This window comes from Protopterus annectens, chromosome 2.part1, assembly GCF_019279795.1.
Source record: "Protopterus annectens isolate FY-2018-M chromosome 2.part1, PAN1.0, whole genome shotgun sequence".
NCBI lineage: Eukaryota > Metazoa > Chordata > Ceratodontiformes > Protopteridae > Protopterus > Protopterus annectens.
In genome coordinates this window covers 1796440926-1796460777 of record NC_056729.1, presented here as the reverse complement: position 1 = coordinate 1796460777, position 19852 = coordinate 1796440926, and the positions used below count along the sequence as shown (strand labels likewise).

Sequence of the window (19852 nt, the reverse complement as noted above, 5' to 3'; positions counted from 1 at the left end):
GTTGATGAAGTCCAAGAACCTTTGGGCAAGTGTGTTAGTACATGTATAATTTACCCAATCTATGGATGTGTAATTAAAGTTATCCAAAACCAGGGTGTTTGGTGGTATCTTGAGTGATTCAAGTAGATCCAAGCATGCAGTGTGTGTATCCTGGTTCATGGAGGGGGTCCTACAACTGGTAATAACTTGGAGAGAGGCCTTACCTATAGTAAATTAGAATTGTCTTCTTTAACCAATATAGAGGTGTATTTATCTTTGATGAATACTGATACTCCACCTCCTTTTGTTCCCGCACTTTCAGTTTGTGGTCTGAATGTGTGGAAGGCATTATAACCTGGTATGGCTGGGGTGCTTTCCATGGCCTTAAACCAAGTCCCTGTGACTGCAGAGATGTCAGCCTCTTCTAAGGTGAGGGTTGCTTACAGTGAGTGCAGTTTTACGTTTAGACTCCTAGCATTTAGCAGCATAACCTTAAGGTTGCTTTTTGACGATATTTTTACGTCTGGAATTTTGTTGTTGTGACATTGCCTAAAAAAGGCACTATGGGGGAGGCAAGATCCTTAGCCAGTAAACAAATTCCCAGAGGTGAGAGATGAAGACCATCTCTGGCAAAGCAGAGTGGCCTATCTACCATGTCATCCCAGGTTCACAGGTACTGGATCCCCTTAGAATGACACCAGAAACTAAGCCAATTTTTGAAGTCAATCATTTTTTGTTTATATTGTGGTATATCTTAGGTGAAGGTAGTATGCTGCTCAAAACTAGGTGCATACCTGACTGAGACACATATTCAGAGAGCTCAGTCATGTCTCTCTTCATATAGTCCAGTTAGGTACATCTCAATTCATTCACACCAACATGAACTATGACGGAGTGATAATGGTACTTGTTGTGGAGAGACTTGAGTGTGTGTGTGATCTGGCAGATCCTGGTACCTGATAGACAGCTGACTGTAACCTTCTTGTCCAGCCTGGCGAGCGGGACACCTGTGTGTCTCACCATGGAGTCACCTATGACCAAAATAAATTGGTTTAGATGTGTTTTACCTAAGAGGCTTGTTTGGGGAGACACTTGTGCTTGTGGCTTTATGTGTATTGAGTGCTGCAGGTACTGTATTAGGTGCAGCATGTTTGTGTTTAGGAAGTCTCTAGTGTTTAGGTAAATTTCTGGTGAGTAATTCCGCATATGATGGATTATGTGTTGAGAGTGTGGTTTGTGCAGAAGGTGTAGTATGTGGGCTGACGACCTGTTCAGTGTCACTGTTCTGTGAAAGACAGAGCAAGGACTCCAAACTCTTAGTGTATATGCATCTCACACAAATTGAGCGTGAGTGGTTTAGGAGTACTGGGTTGTCAGTGTAAATGAGGCAAATGTGATATTGCCTCAGAACACCCATGTTGATCAGGCTGGCAGGAGAAATAGTGGAGAACTGACCATCCATAATACTAGGTGTACACTTGCTTACTTTAATGAGGAAGGATGTGGTTTAATTGGGAGCTTAATGCTGGGTCTAAATTATTAGGGCTCTCAAGGGGTACGAGACTATTAGGGACTAGGATATTTCAGTTAAACTGGCAAATATTGCAGAAAGCCCAGCTGAGGTGCTCTCCAAGCACCTAAGTGCAATTTAAGGTACTCCTCAGTTGGAGCATGGCAGCTTCCAAAGGGAAAATAAAATTACTTCAGCTTTTGCGTCTATAACAGCAAAGAGATAACTTGGACAGCTCAGATGAAGATAATAGAGCAGTGGTTTGTAGCCAAACTCTGTGGAGCTGTGTTATAACAGGCACAAACCCACACAAAAGCAGGGCTTATGTAGCAATTGTGAGAACCCTTTTTTAAAACAAGTTAATCAATTTTCAAACAAGCCGGCCAATGGAAATACTCAATGTTTGTTTGTGTCTTTCGGCTTTTCCCGGTTAGGGGTCACCACAGCGGAACTCCGGTCTGCTAATGATTGGTAGTTGAGTTTTACGTGCCGAGTTACCAGCCCTGATGCACAACCTTCAATGAAGGTATGCCCATTCATGCATGTCTCCATGCAGAAGACGCTCTAGCTGAGAATCGAACTGGACAGCGTCTTACTGTGAGGCGACAACGCTACAGCAGCACCACCACCACAGGTTAATTGAACCTTATTCCAACAATCTCCAATTCAGATGGGTCATTTGCTACACTCTTCTGTCACAAGGGTGCAGGGGGCCCTCTTAATGTAAGATGGGTGGTTTTAGTGCTCAGATAATGCCAAACAGTCTAAATTCAGTCAATCTGAATCTAGCCTATGCTATGGATGGCTGATATCTTATTTGTTGAGTGATCTGAAAATTAATGGTAATGAAGCATTCTATACCTGCATAATTATTATAAATAAATATCTGATGTTGCATGTTTTTCAGAAGTAACCAAAAAAAGTTTCAGCTTTAATTTAAGAAACAGTGCAATAGCAGCCACTCCAGGGTAATGTCTAAGAACTCAAAAGTGTGAATACAGAAATCCAGTTTTATTTATTTATTTCAGCTTGTCAACATGATAAGTCAGCTGGTGAACAGACCCTTTTCAGTGATGTCCCGGGCACCGTAGTGCAAGATACAAACAAAAAAACAATATACAAAGACTAAAGAATACACAGAGTTGTACTTCCTTAAACTCTAAAAAACAGTTTTAAAACAAAAGGTTCACATGCACCAGACAAACATACTGTGTGTGTGTGTGTGTGTGTGTGTGTGTGTGTGTGTGTGTGTGTGTGTGTGTGTGTGTGTGTGTATTGGTAGTAGTATGTAGAAGAGGGTAAATGTTACGGAAAGGGAAACAGATATCCAGAAAAAGATTGATACAAACAGCTGAACTGATAACTGCAAATATAAATCAGACAAGAATATACTGCACAGAAAGACTCCAAATGGATGGAAATATGTTCTGTTTAGACAAATGAGACTCACTATTTGAAGTTCATAGTCAAGCAGTCGTGCTCTTTCAGGAACTAGTGTGCTACACATAAAATCAACAGTGGGACTTTGCTACTGGTGATGCTGTTTGAACTCATTAGTGCTGATCAGCAGAAATCCCTTTTGCTCTGCACCAGTGGGCTTCTGTGACCTTTTTTTTTTTTGGCAGTGAACTGCATAATTTACCAATCTCTCCTATAGGTAAATTACAGCTAAATCATTACAATTTTAAAACACTGATACTGACACAGGGAGCTCATACGCTATAAGAAAACCCAAAAGGTAAGTACAGTACCTTATCTCCTTGATAATCTTCTGGAAGGCGCCAGTAATATGGTTCCTGACCCAAACGTCCAAACTGGTTATATGACAGCTCGGGCCCTTCATATGTCATTTCCACATTAAATCCAGTGGTGATCTGACTGCTCCTCTGGCGGTTCACAAGTGCAAAGTTCTGGAAGTTTCCAGGTGAGAACTGACTGACAATCTGAAAGTTATAACAGCAAAATGTTAAGAAATACAAACAAAATCATTAGAGCTTTACTTTAACTACTCATAATACCTTAACAGAAACATGCTAAGAAAGAATTTACTCGAACCACAGCCGGATTTTGGACAAATGGGGCCAGATGCAGAGTAATAAATCAGCACCCCCTTATCCATTCTAGAGTGCCATTGTTTTGCTAACTCTTCCCAGTTACCATAAATCCTGTTCAAACCTGTTGGTGTGCATGCTATTTTCTTCTTGACTTCTACAATGATTACAAATATTTGGATTTAATTTAATTTTTTTCAAATTTTATACCATAAATACTCAGAGCCATTTGCTAAAAAAATACCGTCTCACAATGCAAACAGGCTTAGCATGAGCAACAGTAAGTACAACTGCCCTTGAAACTCACATTAATTGAAACTGCATTGAAACCACATTTACAGAAAATGCATCTGGCCAATAGTGGAGTAAATGTACATTTGGGTGGTTTTCAAACCATGGGACCCTGCGCACATTTTTAGGATCAAATATATCATTGTATGTGTTTTTTGATTCACATTCCTGATTGTATTAAATTATATTCCTTGTTTAATACATCACCACTTGTTAGAGTGTGTTTTAAATTTGTAGTTTTGAACATTTTTCCAGTAAGCAGTGAAATGAAATACATAAAACTATAATGACAAAACTCACCATTTCAGAATGTTTCCACCATAAAAGGCCTTTCGAAGTGCTGCCATTACAATCCACCAGTATCAGTCAATATGCACAATCTGTGCAGACGTAAAAGTCATCTGAATAATTTCATACTAAAGAGATCTATAACTAATGAAGAGGGTGCTGCTGGAAAACAAAGTACAGTTTTGTACCTACCATAAATGTAGCTGTTCGAGTGTATGCACTGCTGCAGTCATTACACTTGGGTTATCCTGCCGTCAGGCGATCCTGCAGTTGGCCCGAGTTCCAAAGTCTTGGTCCGGCATCAGTTGCTGTCGCTTCTTCCCTGGCGTCAGTGCGCCAGGGGTATAAGAGATGCAGCTGATGCCATTTTCTTCAGTTTTTCTTGCCCCAGATGTCAGGTGCCCCCAAAAAGGTAAGCAATGTAAACTGCTAATAAAACATACATAAGAAAAGCAATCAAAAACTTTCAGTTACCAGCAAATACTCCCCATACGTAGCAAAGGGTAGAAGGCTTGGGTAAGTACCAGCAAGTAAGAGGGGAAGGAGTGAGGGTAACCTAGACTGCAGCAGTGTATACACTCGAACATCTACATTTATGGTAGGTACAAAACTGTACTGTGTTCATCGTGTTACACTGCTGCAGTCATTACACTTGGATAGAATCTCAAAGCTGAGGTAGGGTGGCTGGTTCTATAAGGCATTAGGGGTGGCTATAAGGCCCTGCAGTACTGCAGTGGCAAAGCCAGCTCTGGATTTAGAGTAAAAAGGCAGATGGTAATGCTTGGTGAAGGTATGTACAGAACTCCAAGTTGCTGCTTCCAAAATGTCCTTGGTAGGTACTCCTCTGAGGTAGGCAGTTGAAGTGGCTGTTGCCCTGGTGGAATGAGTCCTAATGCTGTTAGGTCCAGTTTTTCCATGGTGTGTATAGCAGAAACGTATACAATGCCCTATCCATTTTGAAATGGTCTGTTTTGAAATGGCTTTTCCCTGTGTTCCTGCAGCGTATGCTACAAACAATTGCTCAGTTTTCCTGAAAGCTTTCGTTTTGTCCAAGTAGAAGCGTAACTGCCTGTGTATGTCCAAGGAATGCAGTAGTCTCTCCCCTTTATTCTGTAGATTTGGATAAAAAGTTGGCAAGTGAATAGTTTGGTTTAGAGCCACACTTGATACCACCTTTGGCATAAAAGTAGTGTTTGTTCTTAAAGACACCCTGTCTTGGTGGAAAATGATGAAAGGTTCCACTGCCATTAGTGCCTGTAATTCTGAAACTCTTTATGCTGAGGTTATTGCCAGGAGCACAGCAGTTTTCCAAGAAACATATTTTAAGTCTGCTGAGTTAGCTGGCTCAAAAGGAGGTAAAGTTAATTTTTCCAAGACGAAGTTGAGGTCCCAAGTTGGAGTTGGTGCTCTACGGGGTGGTCTTATGTTTTTAGCCCCTCTGAGGTACTGTTTTAGCAAAGGATTAGAAAAAAATTGGTGGATCTGTGTTGTAATGAGCAGAAATGGCAGAGGCATGGATCTTAATGGATGAAGAGGAGAGGCCTTTGTCCAGCATCTCAGTCAAGTATTGTAGTATCTGAGGAATATTTGGGACAAGAGGGTCAAGGCTGTGAGCCTGGTTCCAGGCACAGAATCTCTTCCATTTATCCGAATAGGCTTTCCTGGTGCTAGGCCTTCTGGCTTCCAGAATGACATCCATAACAGCTTTGGAGAGAGGCATTGTTTGATTGACTAAGGAATCTGCCATGCAGCCAAGTTTAAAGTCTTGAGCTGGCCGTGAAGTATCTGATTGTTTTGCTGAGTCAGAAGTTGTGGGATTTGAGGCAAAATCCATGGTGGAGCTTGTGCTAAGTTCTTTAAGATTGGGTACCAGTGCTGGCGTGGCCAGTCTGGGGCAATCAGGATCATCTTTTGCTTTTCTTGCCTGGCTTTTATGAGTACCTTTGGAATGACAGGTAGTGGTGGGAAAGCATATACTTGTAGGTTTTTCCAGCTGAATGAGAGGGCATCCGCTTTCCATGCTTGTGGGTGGTAAGTCCTTGTGCAGAATTTCTGTAGCTGGCAATTCATTGGGGATGCGAACAGATCTATGTCCAGGCACCACCATTTTTGTGTTATCATCCTGAACATTTGTGGATGTAATTTCTCTCCTGGCAGGAATTGTGCTTGCAGATGAACTTGATAGGTTATAGCTGTGTTCCACAAGGTCATGGCTTGTCTGCAGAGGGGATATGAATTAGTGCCCCCTTGCTTGTTTATGTACCGCATAACTGTGGTGTTGTCTGTCTTTAGTAGTAGTTGTCCTGGATGCAGAAGGTCCTTGAAAGCTATAAGGGCATTTTGTACAGCTAGCATCTCTTTTTGATTGATGAGAAGATGCCTTTGTTCTGCGGTCCACTTGCCCTGAATACATTTTCCTGCCATGTGTGCTCCCCAGACGGAATCCGAAGCATCTGTTGTCAGTGTTTGCCTGGCTGTGGGTTGAGTGAAAGGCTGTCCCTTGTTGAGGTGACAGGCTTGAGCCCACCATCGAAACTCCTGTTGAAGGCAAGGAATAAGTGGTATTACTGTTTCCAAACTGTGACAGTGTTGAGACCAGACACTCTTTAGGTAACATTGTAGTTTCCTCATATGCAGTTTGGCATATGGAATTAGTAGTATGCAAGATGCCATGTAGCCCAAGGCCTGCAGAATTTTTCTTGCAGGGAGTTGGGTTTTTGTTGCCATCAATTGGAAATATTGAGTCAGTTGTCCTTACTTGTCTGGCATGAGATAAGCCATCTGGGCTTTTGTATTTTAGCTGGCACCCAGGAATATTATCTCTTGTGAGGGCACTAGTTTTGATTTATTTTCATTTACTGTGTACCCTAGGCAAATTAGCAATCTTTTTACAAACTCCAGATGCTTTAGAAGAATGTCTTTGCTCTCTGCTTGAATAAGGCAGGCGTCCAAGTATGGGTAAATTTTAATTCCTTTTTGTCTGCAAAATGCAATTACTGGTGCTAGGCACTTTGTAAAGACCCTGGGTGCAGTAGATAAGCCAAAGGGCAGTGCAGAGAATTGATAGTGCATTGACCCTGCTAAGAATCTGAGGTATCTTCTGCAATTTTGTCTGATAGGGACATGCAGGTATGCCTCCTTGAGGTCCAAAGTTACGAGCCAAGCTTTCTTGCCCAGCATGGGAAGAAGCTGCTGTAGTGTCAACATTTTGAATTTTGGAACATCCAGGTAACTATTTAGAGAAGAAAGATCCAGAATGGGCCTCCAGGTGTTGTCCTTTCTAGGAACCAGAAAGAGTCTTGAGTAAAATCCTTGTCCTTGCTCCTGTGTTGGTACCTTTTGAATAGCTCTCATGTCCATGAGTGCTGTAATTTGTCTTTGAGTCTCTGCCCATTGATTTGGTGGCAGATTTGGCATTCCTTTTAACCTTGGCAGAGTGTGGAAGTGCAACCTGTAACCTTGAGACACAATATTGAGAACCCATTTGTCTTTGGTGATCATATGCCAATTGTGACTGAAAAATGCCAGTTTTCCCCCCAAGGGGGCTGCCAAGAGAGAGATGTGTGGCAGCTGTAGTGGGAAGTCATTGAGGCTGTTTTTTATAAGGTTGAGGCCTGTCTTCCCCTTCTTTCTGGGTTGAAGTACCCCATTGTCGAGGCCTGTAAGTACCTTGTGGTTGACCTCTACCTCTTGGACGCCTGTATCTGCCCCTTTGAGGTCTGTCTGAAACTAGAAAGGACCAATTCTTTGTTGGCCAATTTCTGCTAAATCGAGGAGGCTGAACCTGTAAGAAATCCTTCACCGTTTGCATAGATTTTGCTTTATCCCCCATTTTCTTTAATACCTCTTCTGCCTTAACTCCAAATAAAACATCCTGCTCCAAAGGTGCATCCAATAATTTTGCTTTAACATGATCTGGTAAAGTCTGCTCTTTTAACCAAGCATGTCTTCTAATGACAGAGCCTGTAACTGCTGCTCTACAGGAGGCCTCTAATGAATCAAAACCACATTGCAAAGTATGTTTTCCCACTTGTTCAGCTGCATGCAATACATCCTGCATTCCTTATAATTAGGAAGATCTGAATTTGGAATCATTTTTTGTTTCAACTGAGACATCAAATATTGTTGATATTTAAGCATGTGAAACTGGCAATTTAAGGCTCTCATTGCTAAAGTTGCAGCTGTATATACTTTCTTCCCCCATCTGCCTACTGCTCTGGAATCTCTGTCAGAGGGGACTGGATTTTTTGCTGAAGAGGCCTTTACCCCTTTGGGACCCTGGGAAATAGTTTCAGGATCAGCAACAGGGCTTTTATAAAGGAATTTGTGAGAGTCAGGGACTCTGTAGTATCTGTCTGGCTTAACTGGAGCAGGAGGTAAAGAATCAGGATTTAAGCTGGATTCAGAATACACATCATCCACAATATCTAACACTGGTGGAATAGCAAGGGGTCTGTGTTGAGGTAATAAAAGAAAATCTCTGAGCCTCTTCTTGGATTCTGAATAATCCTGGCCTTCCCAATGGAAATGCTCCCGCATGGTATGTAGGGTTTCCCCAAAGGAGTAGTCCTCTGGTGGAGAGGCTGAAGGAATTGATTCCTCAGCATCAGAATCCTCATAAGGGGGTAAAGAGTAACCTAGGTCTGAGGATGAATCTGAGGAGATGGACACCTGGTCGGATGAGTCATAGTCTGCATCCTGTCTAGGCCTTTTATCAGGAGAAGGGTGGTACCCCCTGATCAGAGTAATTAAGTCTTCGGCCATCTTTAGCATCTGTTCCTTAGACATGGAGGCCTGTCCTGGGGAATGCTGAAGTTGTTTCTTTGTTTTAGATTTAGCAGAAGATTTAATGGTTACCTGAGTAGGCCTGAAAACACCCTCTGAAGTTGCGGGTTGTTCAGCTACTCCGGAGCCCTCTGAAGGGTTAGTCTCAGTAGGCCGTAAGTCTGGTGCTTCCGAAGGCCCAGCCATCTCCACATGGGAGTCAGAGGCGGCCTGTGGTTCCAAAGAAGCGGTCGTCAGGGGCTGCGAAGGCGCCTCACTGAAAACCGGAGAACCGGCGACTGGCCTAGAAGAGGCTTCATCGTCAGTTTTGGACCTCGGATGCCTGTCTTTGTCTTTGCCTTGTTTCTGTGACCCAGTCGTCGGATGTTCTGACGGCATGGTGTAGTTGAATTTTCTGCCAAAATAATGTCGGGCAAAATCAAACCGACGTTTAATAGTGCGCTTGTTAAACCTAGCACAAAACCGACAGCCTGTGATGTCGTGGTCTGGGCCTAGGCTTGGGATACAATAGGAATGGAAATCCTTATGAGGTATTTGCTTCCCACAAGAAATACAATTATTAACTTTTACTGACATCGGTCTGAGGCAAGAAAAAGTTTCCCCAACGGGGTACTTAGCTTTGTAGAAGACTTCGGTTCTGGATTCGGAATGAAAATCTCAAGAGTCGGCCGACTGGCACTTGCGAACTGCTTTTGCTTCGGGCACCGCGCGGCAAGAAAGACTGAAGAAAATAGCGTCGGCTACATCTTATATACCCCTGGCACGCTGACGTCAGGGAAGAAGCAACAGCAACTGACGCCGGACCAAGACTTTGGAACTCGGGCCGACTGCGGGACTGCCTGACGGCAGGATAACCCAAGTGTAATGACTGCAGCAGTGTAACACAATGAACATCGTTGCATTTCAGTGTGTCATCCACAAATTTGGTGTCTGCTGTCTTTGAAGAATAAATTGCCTAGGTTACATTAAAAAAAAAAAAATTGCTACTTATCAGCAATCTATCTTCCAGGTGCGTTAAGAGAACCCACTGCCTTCTGCACCAAAAGCAAGTATGCCACCTGTTACACTACTGACAATGAACGATACAACTAGGAAACTCTGTGACTGACATTAACGACTTTAATCGTCAGTTACACAAACAAATGAATAACATTAAAGGAGACCTGACAATTGATGTGGAGGTTTAAGGCACTTGTTTGCCAACAATTAAGATCATGGTTTGAATATGAACAAAGTCACTTAACTAGACAATGTCCCATAGGGGAATTGCACACAAACACACACACATATTCACACGCACTCTTTCATGTGCTAAGGGGTTGAGAGGCATTCAAAACACGCTCACTGGAATGACTCTGATCAAGCTTTGCTGCTCTGTATCTCCCTGTTGCTTTAAATCCAACTGGGCTTTGCTGCTCTGTATCTTCCTATTACAACAAATCCATTACCATACAGATGTAATACTTAAATCTCCGACAGTTTCTACTGGGGCTTGTGTCAAGGAACTCCTCTGAGGTTTCTAGGCTTACTGTGTGACACACGTCTGCAAGGTCCTAATACTAGTGCTGTGTGAGTAAGTGACAAGTGACAGAATTCCTGCAAGGTCCTACTGCTAGTGCTGTGTGAGTAAAAAGTGATTGAAGTTTCCTGCAAGGTTTAATTTTTTTTTACTTATGGGAGATGTTAGTGAAGCTGCGCCTGCCCAACCAACACAGGCCGTAGGCAACTGCCTAGGTCATCTAGAGCTGGCTCCGGCTCTGACTTGAACTACCCTTTTTAATATGTAACACTGATATAAAGTGTCTAATTTTCTTCATCCCCCAATCTGCAATGGTCTCTAGAACTTCTCCATTCTCCTGTCCTGACTGCAGTACCAGAAGCAGAATGTCATTAAAAGAAAAAAAAAAACTTGTGAGTAACTACTTTTCAAGTAAAGCAGGGCATGTGAGGGTACCTTTGAGAAACATACAGAATGTCTTTTATCTGACTATTCTCGAACAGCTGGTAAGCATGTCAAGGCAGCATTTCTACAAAATGTACCACGCTGTCTCTGCCAAGGCTTTAACACAAGCATGATTTATTCCTTTTATTCCTACATAGCACAGAAATAACACAGAAGCAAATCATTAGAAGACCAATGACACATCTGCATTTCAAGGAATGCATACTGATGAAAACACTACATAAAAATAGCCAGTAGTTCTGAAGGCCCAGTTTCAAAGTGAAATGTATGCATTCTACAGCAAAACCCCATGGATAACAGGGAAGTACAGTTACCTGTTATGAACATGGGAGGTTATTTTGAGAGTTAAGATGAGGGAAGTTGAATCGGTCATCACAATGGAGAATCAGAACAACAGAGTCACCGAATGAAATTACTACTAGATGGGTAACAAACCCTGGGGTGCACATCTATTCAGCAGCCCTTCACAGTGGACTCATATACACACACACACACACACACACACACACACACACACACACACACACACACACACACACACACACACACACACACACACACACACACACACACACACACACACACACACACACACACAAGCTTACTTTAATCCAGCAGTCTTATAATCGCATGTACACCTTTCTTCTGCCAATCTCTTATAAACAAGTGTGCACACGCACCTGGTTTACAATAAGCTTCATCCTTACTAATGGACAAGCTGTGAAGCATGTAAGCTGACACTTAGGTTCATAGTTAGGTTCATAGGCAGGTACCAGGCTATTGGCCCTAGGGTCTATATAAGCCTAGCCAAGAAGGTACCCTGGCTTTCGCCACCCAAGAAAATTATTTTCCTGTGCCCCTATCTAGCAGTGCCACAGAAGTGATCTCTGGCATTTTTAAAGCCAGTGTCACCTGTGGGCATTGAATTAAGTATTTAACTACCATATCTGCATTCAGAATGATGTATAATTGTTCTGTCCAAGACATATATTGAACATGTAATAGAAATGCTCAATCCTTTGAAACTCATCTCTGGCACCGCTGTAAAAAACAAGGTGTTGTGTCCTAACTTATCCCTTCGGATGATCTGCAAAGATTAGGATTTTTATAGTCTCCCCCCTGCTGACCAGAGTGAAACGATTGTAGCTTTTTGGCAATTGTTTTTATATCTTTGTCCTCTAATACAGCGTACTATTAATTATGCTAACACATAATGAACTTATTCTAAACATGAATAATTTTAAAGGGGGGTAATAATATTAACTGTGACAGGGAATCCAATAGTGGCAGAAGAGGAAGGGAAAGACAAAAATGGTAGATTTGTAGCAATAAGGGGCTTATCGGCAGGGAAGGAAGATGCCAGTGGCAGGCATTTACATTCTACCTGAAACAACTTTTAAGGAATTTAAGAAAACTGTGAGAGAGGGAATTAGCTTTCAGCAGGGAATTTTATTCATGAGTGGGAACTGGAACCTGATCTGCAATGGTGAGGAAGTACAGGGGGACCTAGAAGGGAAAATATAACAAAACTGGACTGATTTCTGAAGAAATACATGAGAATGTCTGGTATGGAAGTATGAATTCAGTACCAGAAACAGACAAAATGTATATATTACTTCCCAAGGTAGAATAACTGTGTTAGACTGGATATGAATGATATTTCACAGCAGCATGGGCATTTAATTGTGAATTTTGAAACACGTCCAATAACTAATGCTGATCATGCACCAAAACACCAGGATAAGGATGCAAGGTAATTAAGTAAAAATGAGACACTGGGGCTTTAACTATCTGTTAACAAAAGAAGAGTTTAAATAATGGGTAATGGAAATGGTTAAAGAGTTATTAGGGAATATACAAATGCCTTCAGAAAGGACAGCTGTGGAGTGGGATAAAATGAAAATGGAATTTAAAAATGTGGTAAAAATGAGAGAGTGAGATATGGGAAAGAAATACTAGAAAACATTTAGAGCGGTTATCAAAGGTCAAAGAAAAGTAGATGAAGGGGAATCTTACAGAACAAGAAGAGAAGCAGTCGAGTGCTAAATCGAAAATAATGGAGTGTTTGGACAATATGCATATGTTTAGAAAGGTTACTGACAAGCAAGTATTTGGTGGGAGGGTGGCCTAATGGTTAAGGTGTTTGCCTTACAAGCACAGGGTGCAGGGTTTGAGTCTCACAAGGGATAATTGGCTAGGCTTAAAATGGCTCGCAAGGGTAGTTAGCTTAGTACTAATCTATGAACCTATGAACTTATGGATAACACCTCCGGTACACAAAAACTATTAGCACAACAACTTAGGTAACAGAAAACAGAAAAAGGTTTTGCCAAAAGTAGGGAGCTCGTGACAGGAAAAGTAACCAGATACTCTGTAGATGTATTAAGATATTTTGGAAATTAATCAATATAAAGCAGAGGAATAGATAAATGAAGAAAAGGCCCAAAAGGAAATATTTATGGAAGACTTAACTATGTCAAGGTTAGAGGAAAATAAGGCTTAATAATTAATAGCTAAGACTGGAGGGGATGAGAATAAAAAATGGTGATGTACAATCAGTCAACAGGGAATTCTACAGAAACAGATGGCATTTCTGTGGAAATCAAGAAATTGTGAGGGAAGAAAGTGATGAATATTCGGATGGTTTTGTTTAACAACATTTTAAAAGGAGGGACAGTACCAGCATCTTGGAAGAAAGCTGAGGTGGCTGTACTTCCCAAAGAGGGTAAAGACCCTTCAGACCTAGCTTCACATAGACAAATTTCAATTTTGATCTGTGATTATAAAGTGTTTATGTCTATACTAGCTAAGAGAATGACCAAGGTATTGTCAAAACTGATAGATATGGATCAATGTGGTTTTGTGAAGAGAAGGCAAACATTTGAAAACCTTGGTGTAATGGTTAAGATGTTTACCTCAGAAACACAAGGTACAGGATTTCGTTCTCACAAAAGGGAAACTGGTTAGGTTTGCAATGGCCCACAAGGTCAGGTAGGACAGTACTTGACCATGAACTGTGAGCAACGATGATCTAGAGGGAAGCAGAATACAAGAAGATGTCGCTGCTGTTGGTGGGTCTTGATGCAGAAAAGGCTTATCAACAGGAACACACAAAATGAACTAATTGAACTGCAGACCACCCTAGACTGGATTAATTATGAACTATAGCTTGTTACTAAACACCCACATTGTCCCCTGATAACTTTGTAAGATTCCTCAGTGTTCTAAATGATCTCTCTGTCAGCAAAAACTCATATTATTTTGGGTGATTTTAACTACCCTTCATTAAACTGGGATACCTATAACACTCTGATATACTCAAAAATTCCTAGACTTAATAAACAAAAACTCCCTCGAGCAGTTATTGAACAAACCTACTAGAGCACACAGCATTTCTGACCTGGTTCTTGTAAATATGGCTGCCTCTTGCACTACTCCTTTGGCATATCCTTCTCCAATAAAGTCTGACCACAAAGTTGTAATCTTCTCTTTTATACTCCCAAAGGGCCCTACAACAAACCACACCGAATTTAAGGACTACAAATGTGCCAGACTCAACCTACTCTATGATGAAATATCAAAGCAATGGGTAAATCCTGTCTACCAAATCCAGTAAATGTCTACAAAAGGGTGCATATTGGTGACCATGTGGTACAAACAGTGTATCTAATCCTGGCCAAGGCCTTCAACACCTTACTTCATGCTGGCATTGTACAAAAACTATATACTTTATAAACTGAACCAAACATAGTAAGAAGAATAACAAATTGGCTTAAAGACAGAAGTGTGAGTTGCACATGCTTTATCAAAAAGGATGACAATGATCTGTGGTGTGTCCCTCAAGACTCAGTGCTGGGACTTCTCCTTTTTGACATTTACTTCTCAGATTTCCAAGCAGGCAGCCAAGAGCTCAGGTTAATCATGTCTGCAGATGACCACAAATTGGAGCTTGTCATTAAGTCACCTTCTGACACTGAAATCCTCCAGAATGCACTCTTCTCAAATAAACACTTGAGCTCAAACTAAATGCTAAAAAGTGTAGCATCCTCACTTTTAGTAGACAACCCTTCCATTTATCATACTATATATATTAACACATCACTACAATAGAAAACATTTAATCAAGGAACTAGGAAATTGAGTTGATAACTTCCTCTCTTTTGGCCATCATGTGGCAACTGCTGTCTGGAAATTCTTTTTTTTTAGCCCAGCTAATTTTCAAAGCAATAATCATCAAGGTAATCACTCTCCTAAACTCAACATATATCAGAGTAATTATCAACACCCTCTTTGGGATGTATCTCACTAAACATAATAAAAAGACCCCAAGGGTCCTTAACTAAATAAAACATGGTGGAGGGAAAGGTTTATAACCCAATGCTCCCCCAGTTTATGGAATATACTTCCCCTGCATGTTAATCAGTGTGATTCACTACCTTCCCTTAAACATAACCTAGATGACTGAATGGAGAAAGGAGGTGTAGCCTAAGAGAGAGTACTAACAAAGTGTAAATGGTCATGAGACTCCATGGCCTTGGAGTATCTATGAATCTTACACATGTATAATGTGCACTGTACTGAGCACCATATACTGTTGCCTCCTATATGTTATCTGCATTTTTCCATAATAAAAGATTCGAACAGGAAATTTGCTTCTTCTTTTTTTTTTTACAGTCTCAGTATATAAAATACTCAAGCTTAAACAGGCTTTGCTTAACTTTGCAGATTGAAAGACAGCTAACAAGAAGTCTTGCACAGATGACTCTCTATGTCTTCGTTGTGAGGTTGTGTAATGGCTTTGGTACCCATTGCTTAACATCATTCAACTAAAATCTGTGTATCAACATGTCCGAATTACAAACTTCACTGACAGCTGATCGTCATTTACTTTTCAATGTTTATGTAGTCTGTGCAGGCCTTATCCTTTTTCCACTGAAGATACCACACAGCCTTTTCACCCTCTTTTGTGCTGGTGGTCATTTATACAAAGGCACTGGAATTAAAGGTACCTACAAACTAAGCCTGACACTTAAAAGCTTTCTCAGACAGCTCCTAATGGAATTTATATCCTAAATACAGCCAATCACTCTTAATGAAAAAAAATCAAGCCTCTTCATAAATGTAATGGCACATTCTAAAACCTCGATCTAAAAATGACACTGGTATATCTTAGTATTATCAGATATCAAAACGTGTAAATTTCATTGAAAGTACTTATATCTGAAACTGAAGTAGGATCACATAACATTTATCAGAAAAGTGTATGAGTCTATGTGCTTCGATGTGAACGTCCAACTAATAATTCATATTTTTGAGATAGTTTCCAGTTCTGATGATATAAATTAGTCATATAGCTGTATGAAGCATTCTCCTTGGTTCTCCTTTGAAAAAGCGACAAAGCAGGGCTAAGTCAGTCAACAAAATAAAACAGATAAAACAGACCTCTAGGGTGGAGAACAAGGTCTGCATAACCTTGACACCATACGGTTCATCTAGGGTTGTTCAGATAACTACAATGTTACCACCAAACTTAGTGATAAGTACTAGATGACATTGGGTAGTGTGACATACTAAACTTTTGCCCATTTTAATAGATATAGCACTTATAAGAAATGAATGATGCTAAACTTCTACTGTGATTTCCTAAAGTATGAATGAAAATGACTGAGCAGAAAATAAGTGGAGCTGTTTTGCCTCACTGGCATTTCTAAGCAGCAGCAAAACTGAGGAAACCACCTGAAGAGTAGACAATGGATTTCTAAGAAAATCAAGCGATAGTGAAGATTTATTTATTTATTTTATTTATTGACATTTGTTGACTGGGAAAGTCCACTGGGCCCAAACGACCCATTTTCAGTGGAGGCCTGGGGGGAAAAGCACCATACAATCACAGAAACTTTTACATAACATCAGCTTAACTTAGAAAGTCAGCAAAGTTTTTACATAACACAAACTTGACATAGATATACAAAACAAATGCATAACATAGAGGTATAAAATACAAGAAAATAAACCCAGTATGTTAAATCTTTAGTAATTCTGTTTGTATATTCTCATAAGTAAGAACACTGTTTAATCAATTCTGTCTATTCAGCCACAGAAATAAAGATATGAAGAAGGATTGGATACGAAGACAGATAGTGTAAATTGCAACTATATTAATTTAGTAAAGGTATTTGTAGTGTATAGTGGCCAAAACATTTAAGGTGGTTTAAACATATGACTACAAGAACAGACAAGGGTATTGCGATAGTGTTCTTTTAGTGCAAATTTAAATGTTTTTAAAGAGTCTAGTTGAGGAAGAGAGAGAGGGAGGACATTCCAAAGGGTAGGGGTGTGTGTTTGTGTTATAGTCTGAAGGAATGGACAGAAGTTTGTATTTAGTAGTTTGTGGAACTCAAACCAGTTTATAGATTTAATGGCCAGGCAATGATGTTTATAGTAGCACAACTATAGTTTGTTCAGGAGAGATGTGTGTAGGAGGGTAGAAGTAGACTATTAGCTAGTTTCAGCTTGGTAGACTTGTCCAAATAGAGATTATGCCTATAGTTTGCTTTGATTTGGCTGAGTATATGATTCTCAAAGGATAGATTGTCATCAATCAAAGTCTAGAGTTAGAGGTTTGGTTGTGAAGAGTAAAAGTTTTGATTTTTGGGATTAAGAAGTAAATGCATTTTGTGTTAACTTTAGGAGATCATTATTAATAAATATGTTAAAAAGCAAAGAATAACCATGAAACCTTATATACCATTCAAAAACACCCGATTGGACAACTACAAACTTTCATTCCATATTACAGTACAGTAAAACCCTACATGAAATTATCTATACATGAAGTTAAAATAACATAATATATAAAGAAATATAACATTTTTTTAAATGTGTTGTATGTTACCACATAAGAAACTGCAATGATTTAATATTCAGAACTGGATTTTAGTTTTAACACTGAATGGAACATTGATTTTTGAATTGTATATAAGGTGGCTGTTCAAATTATGTTTTATTCTGATGAAGTCTTTTGCATTATCAAGCAATGTCATCTTACAGATTGTTTTCTGTTGTGTAGAAACAAATCAAATGGTGCTTCAACAAAGTATTAGTTTAACCTAACAAATTAATTTGTTTGTTTTTCAATTGAATTGTACAGGTTACAGGTCACATTAAAATTGGGAAAAGTTTTGAAATCATTTATTGTTCTAAACCTTCCTGTCCTTGGACAGTCATCTATGGCTCAGAGCTATAGGTACATAAAGGTAGGTATACTTTACTTTGATTGTAACCATGAACATATCCTGAGAAATCATGGGCAAAAGCTTCTGCAGAGTAAGCATTTTGAATTTCAGCATATGAATTAATTTTTTCAGCGTTCAGTGATCTAAGATAGGTCTTCAGGTTTTTTTCTTTCCTTGGGACCAGAAACAGTCTTGAATAAAAGCCTTTCCCCTCTTGCCCTGGTGGAACCAGTTGTATGGATCCTTGTCTCAGCAAATCATTGATAATTGGTGGCAAGAGATTTTCTTGCTTCTTTGAATGTCTTGGCCTGCCCAAAAAGGGGGGGGGGTTGCCTGAAGTGGATAAAATATCCCTTTGTATAATGCTGAAAACCCTCTGATCCCTTGTAATGGTCTTCCACTAGTTTATAAAGAGGGAAAGCCTGTCTGCCAAGAGTCTGGAAGGGAGGGGGTTAAGGGTGCAAGAAGGCATAGCAAACACCCCATATCTGTTGATTGTGTTGGGTGCGCTCTTTGGCATCCCCCAATCTCTGAGGCTGTTCTGATTGCCATCTTCTTGACTGCTGTAGTCTTTTTCCACAGGGAGGCTTCTTTGTCTTGTCTAGGTGGGCAGGGCCAAGACGTAGAAGGGTAGTTTATACTGTATCTCGGGGGGGGGGGGGGCAAGTAGAATTCTTTAACAGTTTTAATCAGTTTGTCTTTTTTGTCAGTTTCTTCACGACTTGCTCAGCTGGGGGTCCAAACAGGAACTCTTTGTCCAGGGGCATTCAATAACTCTGATTTAACCTGGTCTGACAATGGCTGAGTTCTTAGCCAAGCATGCCTGCTTACAACTGATCCTGTGGCAGCTGCTCTGCAAGAAGCATCTAAGGTGTCATAACCACATTTCAAAGAGTGTCTGGCTACCTGAAGGCTTCTCTAGCAATGTCTTACATCTGCTTGTATCAAGGCCTGTCTGACATGGAATCAAATTTTGTTAGCATTTTGTCTTGAAGTGATTCCAAATATTTTATCATATGAAATTGACGATTTAATACTCTCATGGCAGGGGGCAGGGGTAGCAGAGGTATAAGACGTCTAACCAAACCTTTCCAGGAATCTGCTCTCCTTGCCATTTTGTAGTGGGTGCTGGGATGGCCCTTTGGGAACACCTTTGGTAGCTTCAGTGGAGACTATTGAGGGACTGGCTTTAGGATTTTTGTAGAGATGTTTGTATAAGTCAAGTGCCCTATAAAACTTATCTGGTTTCATCAGAGCAGGTGGAAAGGAACCCAGGTGAAGGGCTACATCTTTGAAAATGTCATCTAGCATGATGTATACTGGGGAAATATCTAATAGTCGGGGGGGGGGTTATGCTTAACAGTTCTCTGTAGTTTGTTTGAGCTTGGGAGAACTGCTTACATTCCCAGTTAAAGGCTTCTTTCATTTTATGTAATGTGTCCCCTAAGGAAAGGTCTTTGGGTGTGGAGGAAGAAGGGATAGTGTTGTCTACGTCCAAATCAGGGTATGTTTGGGGTTGCAAGTGACCTGAGTAGGTGAGTTCTTCCTCATCATCTGTGCTATCTTAACTAGGTCTTGGACTTTGACCTGAAGCCCTGGGGCTGAGGATGGAGACAAGGCTACCACTGGGGTACATTTTAGTTTTAACAGTTGTTTCACAGGCATGGCCAAGGGATGCAGTCTACTCAGCCTGACTTTGAAGGAATGTCTGAATTCAGCAGAGGGGTGACTACTCCTTACTGAACCACTT

The 19852-nt window shown here is 40.6% G+C and overlaps 1 protein-coding gene across 11 annotated transcripts in view; it reads right to left on the bottom strand.

Moving 5' to 3' along the window:
- The window catches only part of HSPG2 (heparan sulfate proteoglycan 2), a 2126006-nt gene that overhangs the window by 1081429 nt on the left and 1024725 nt on the right, over nucleotides 1–19852 (bottom strand). For all 11 annotated transcript variants that reach the window (XM_044063227.1, XM_044063230.1, XM_044063231.1 and 8 more), the window contains one exon: nucleotides 3241–3432. In XM_044063227.1, the coding sequence (XP_043919162.1) occupies nucleotides 3241–3432 (192 nt within the window). The remainder of the gene's footprint in view (nucleotides 1–3240; nucleotides 3433–19852) is intronic.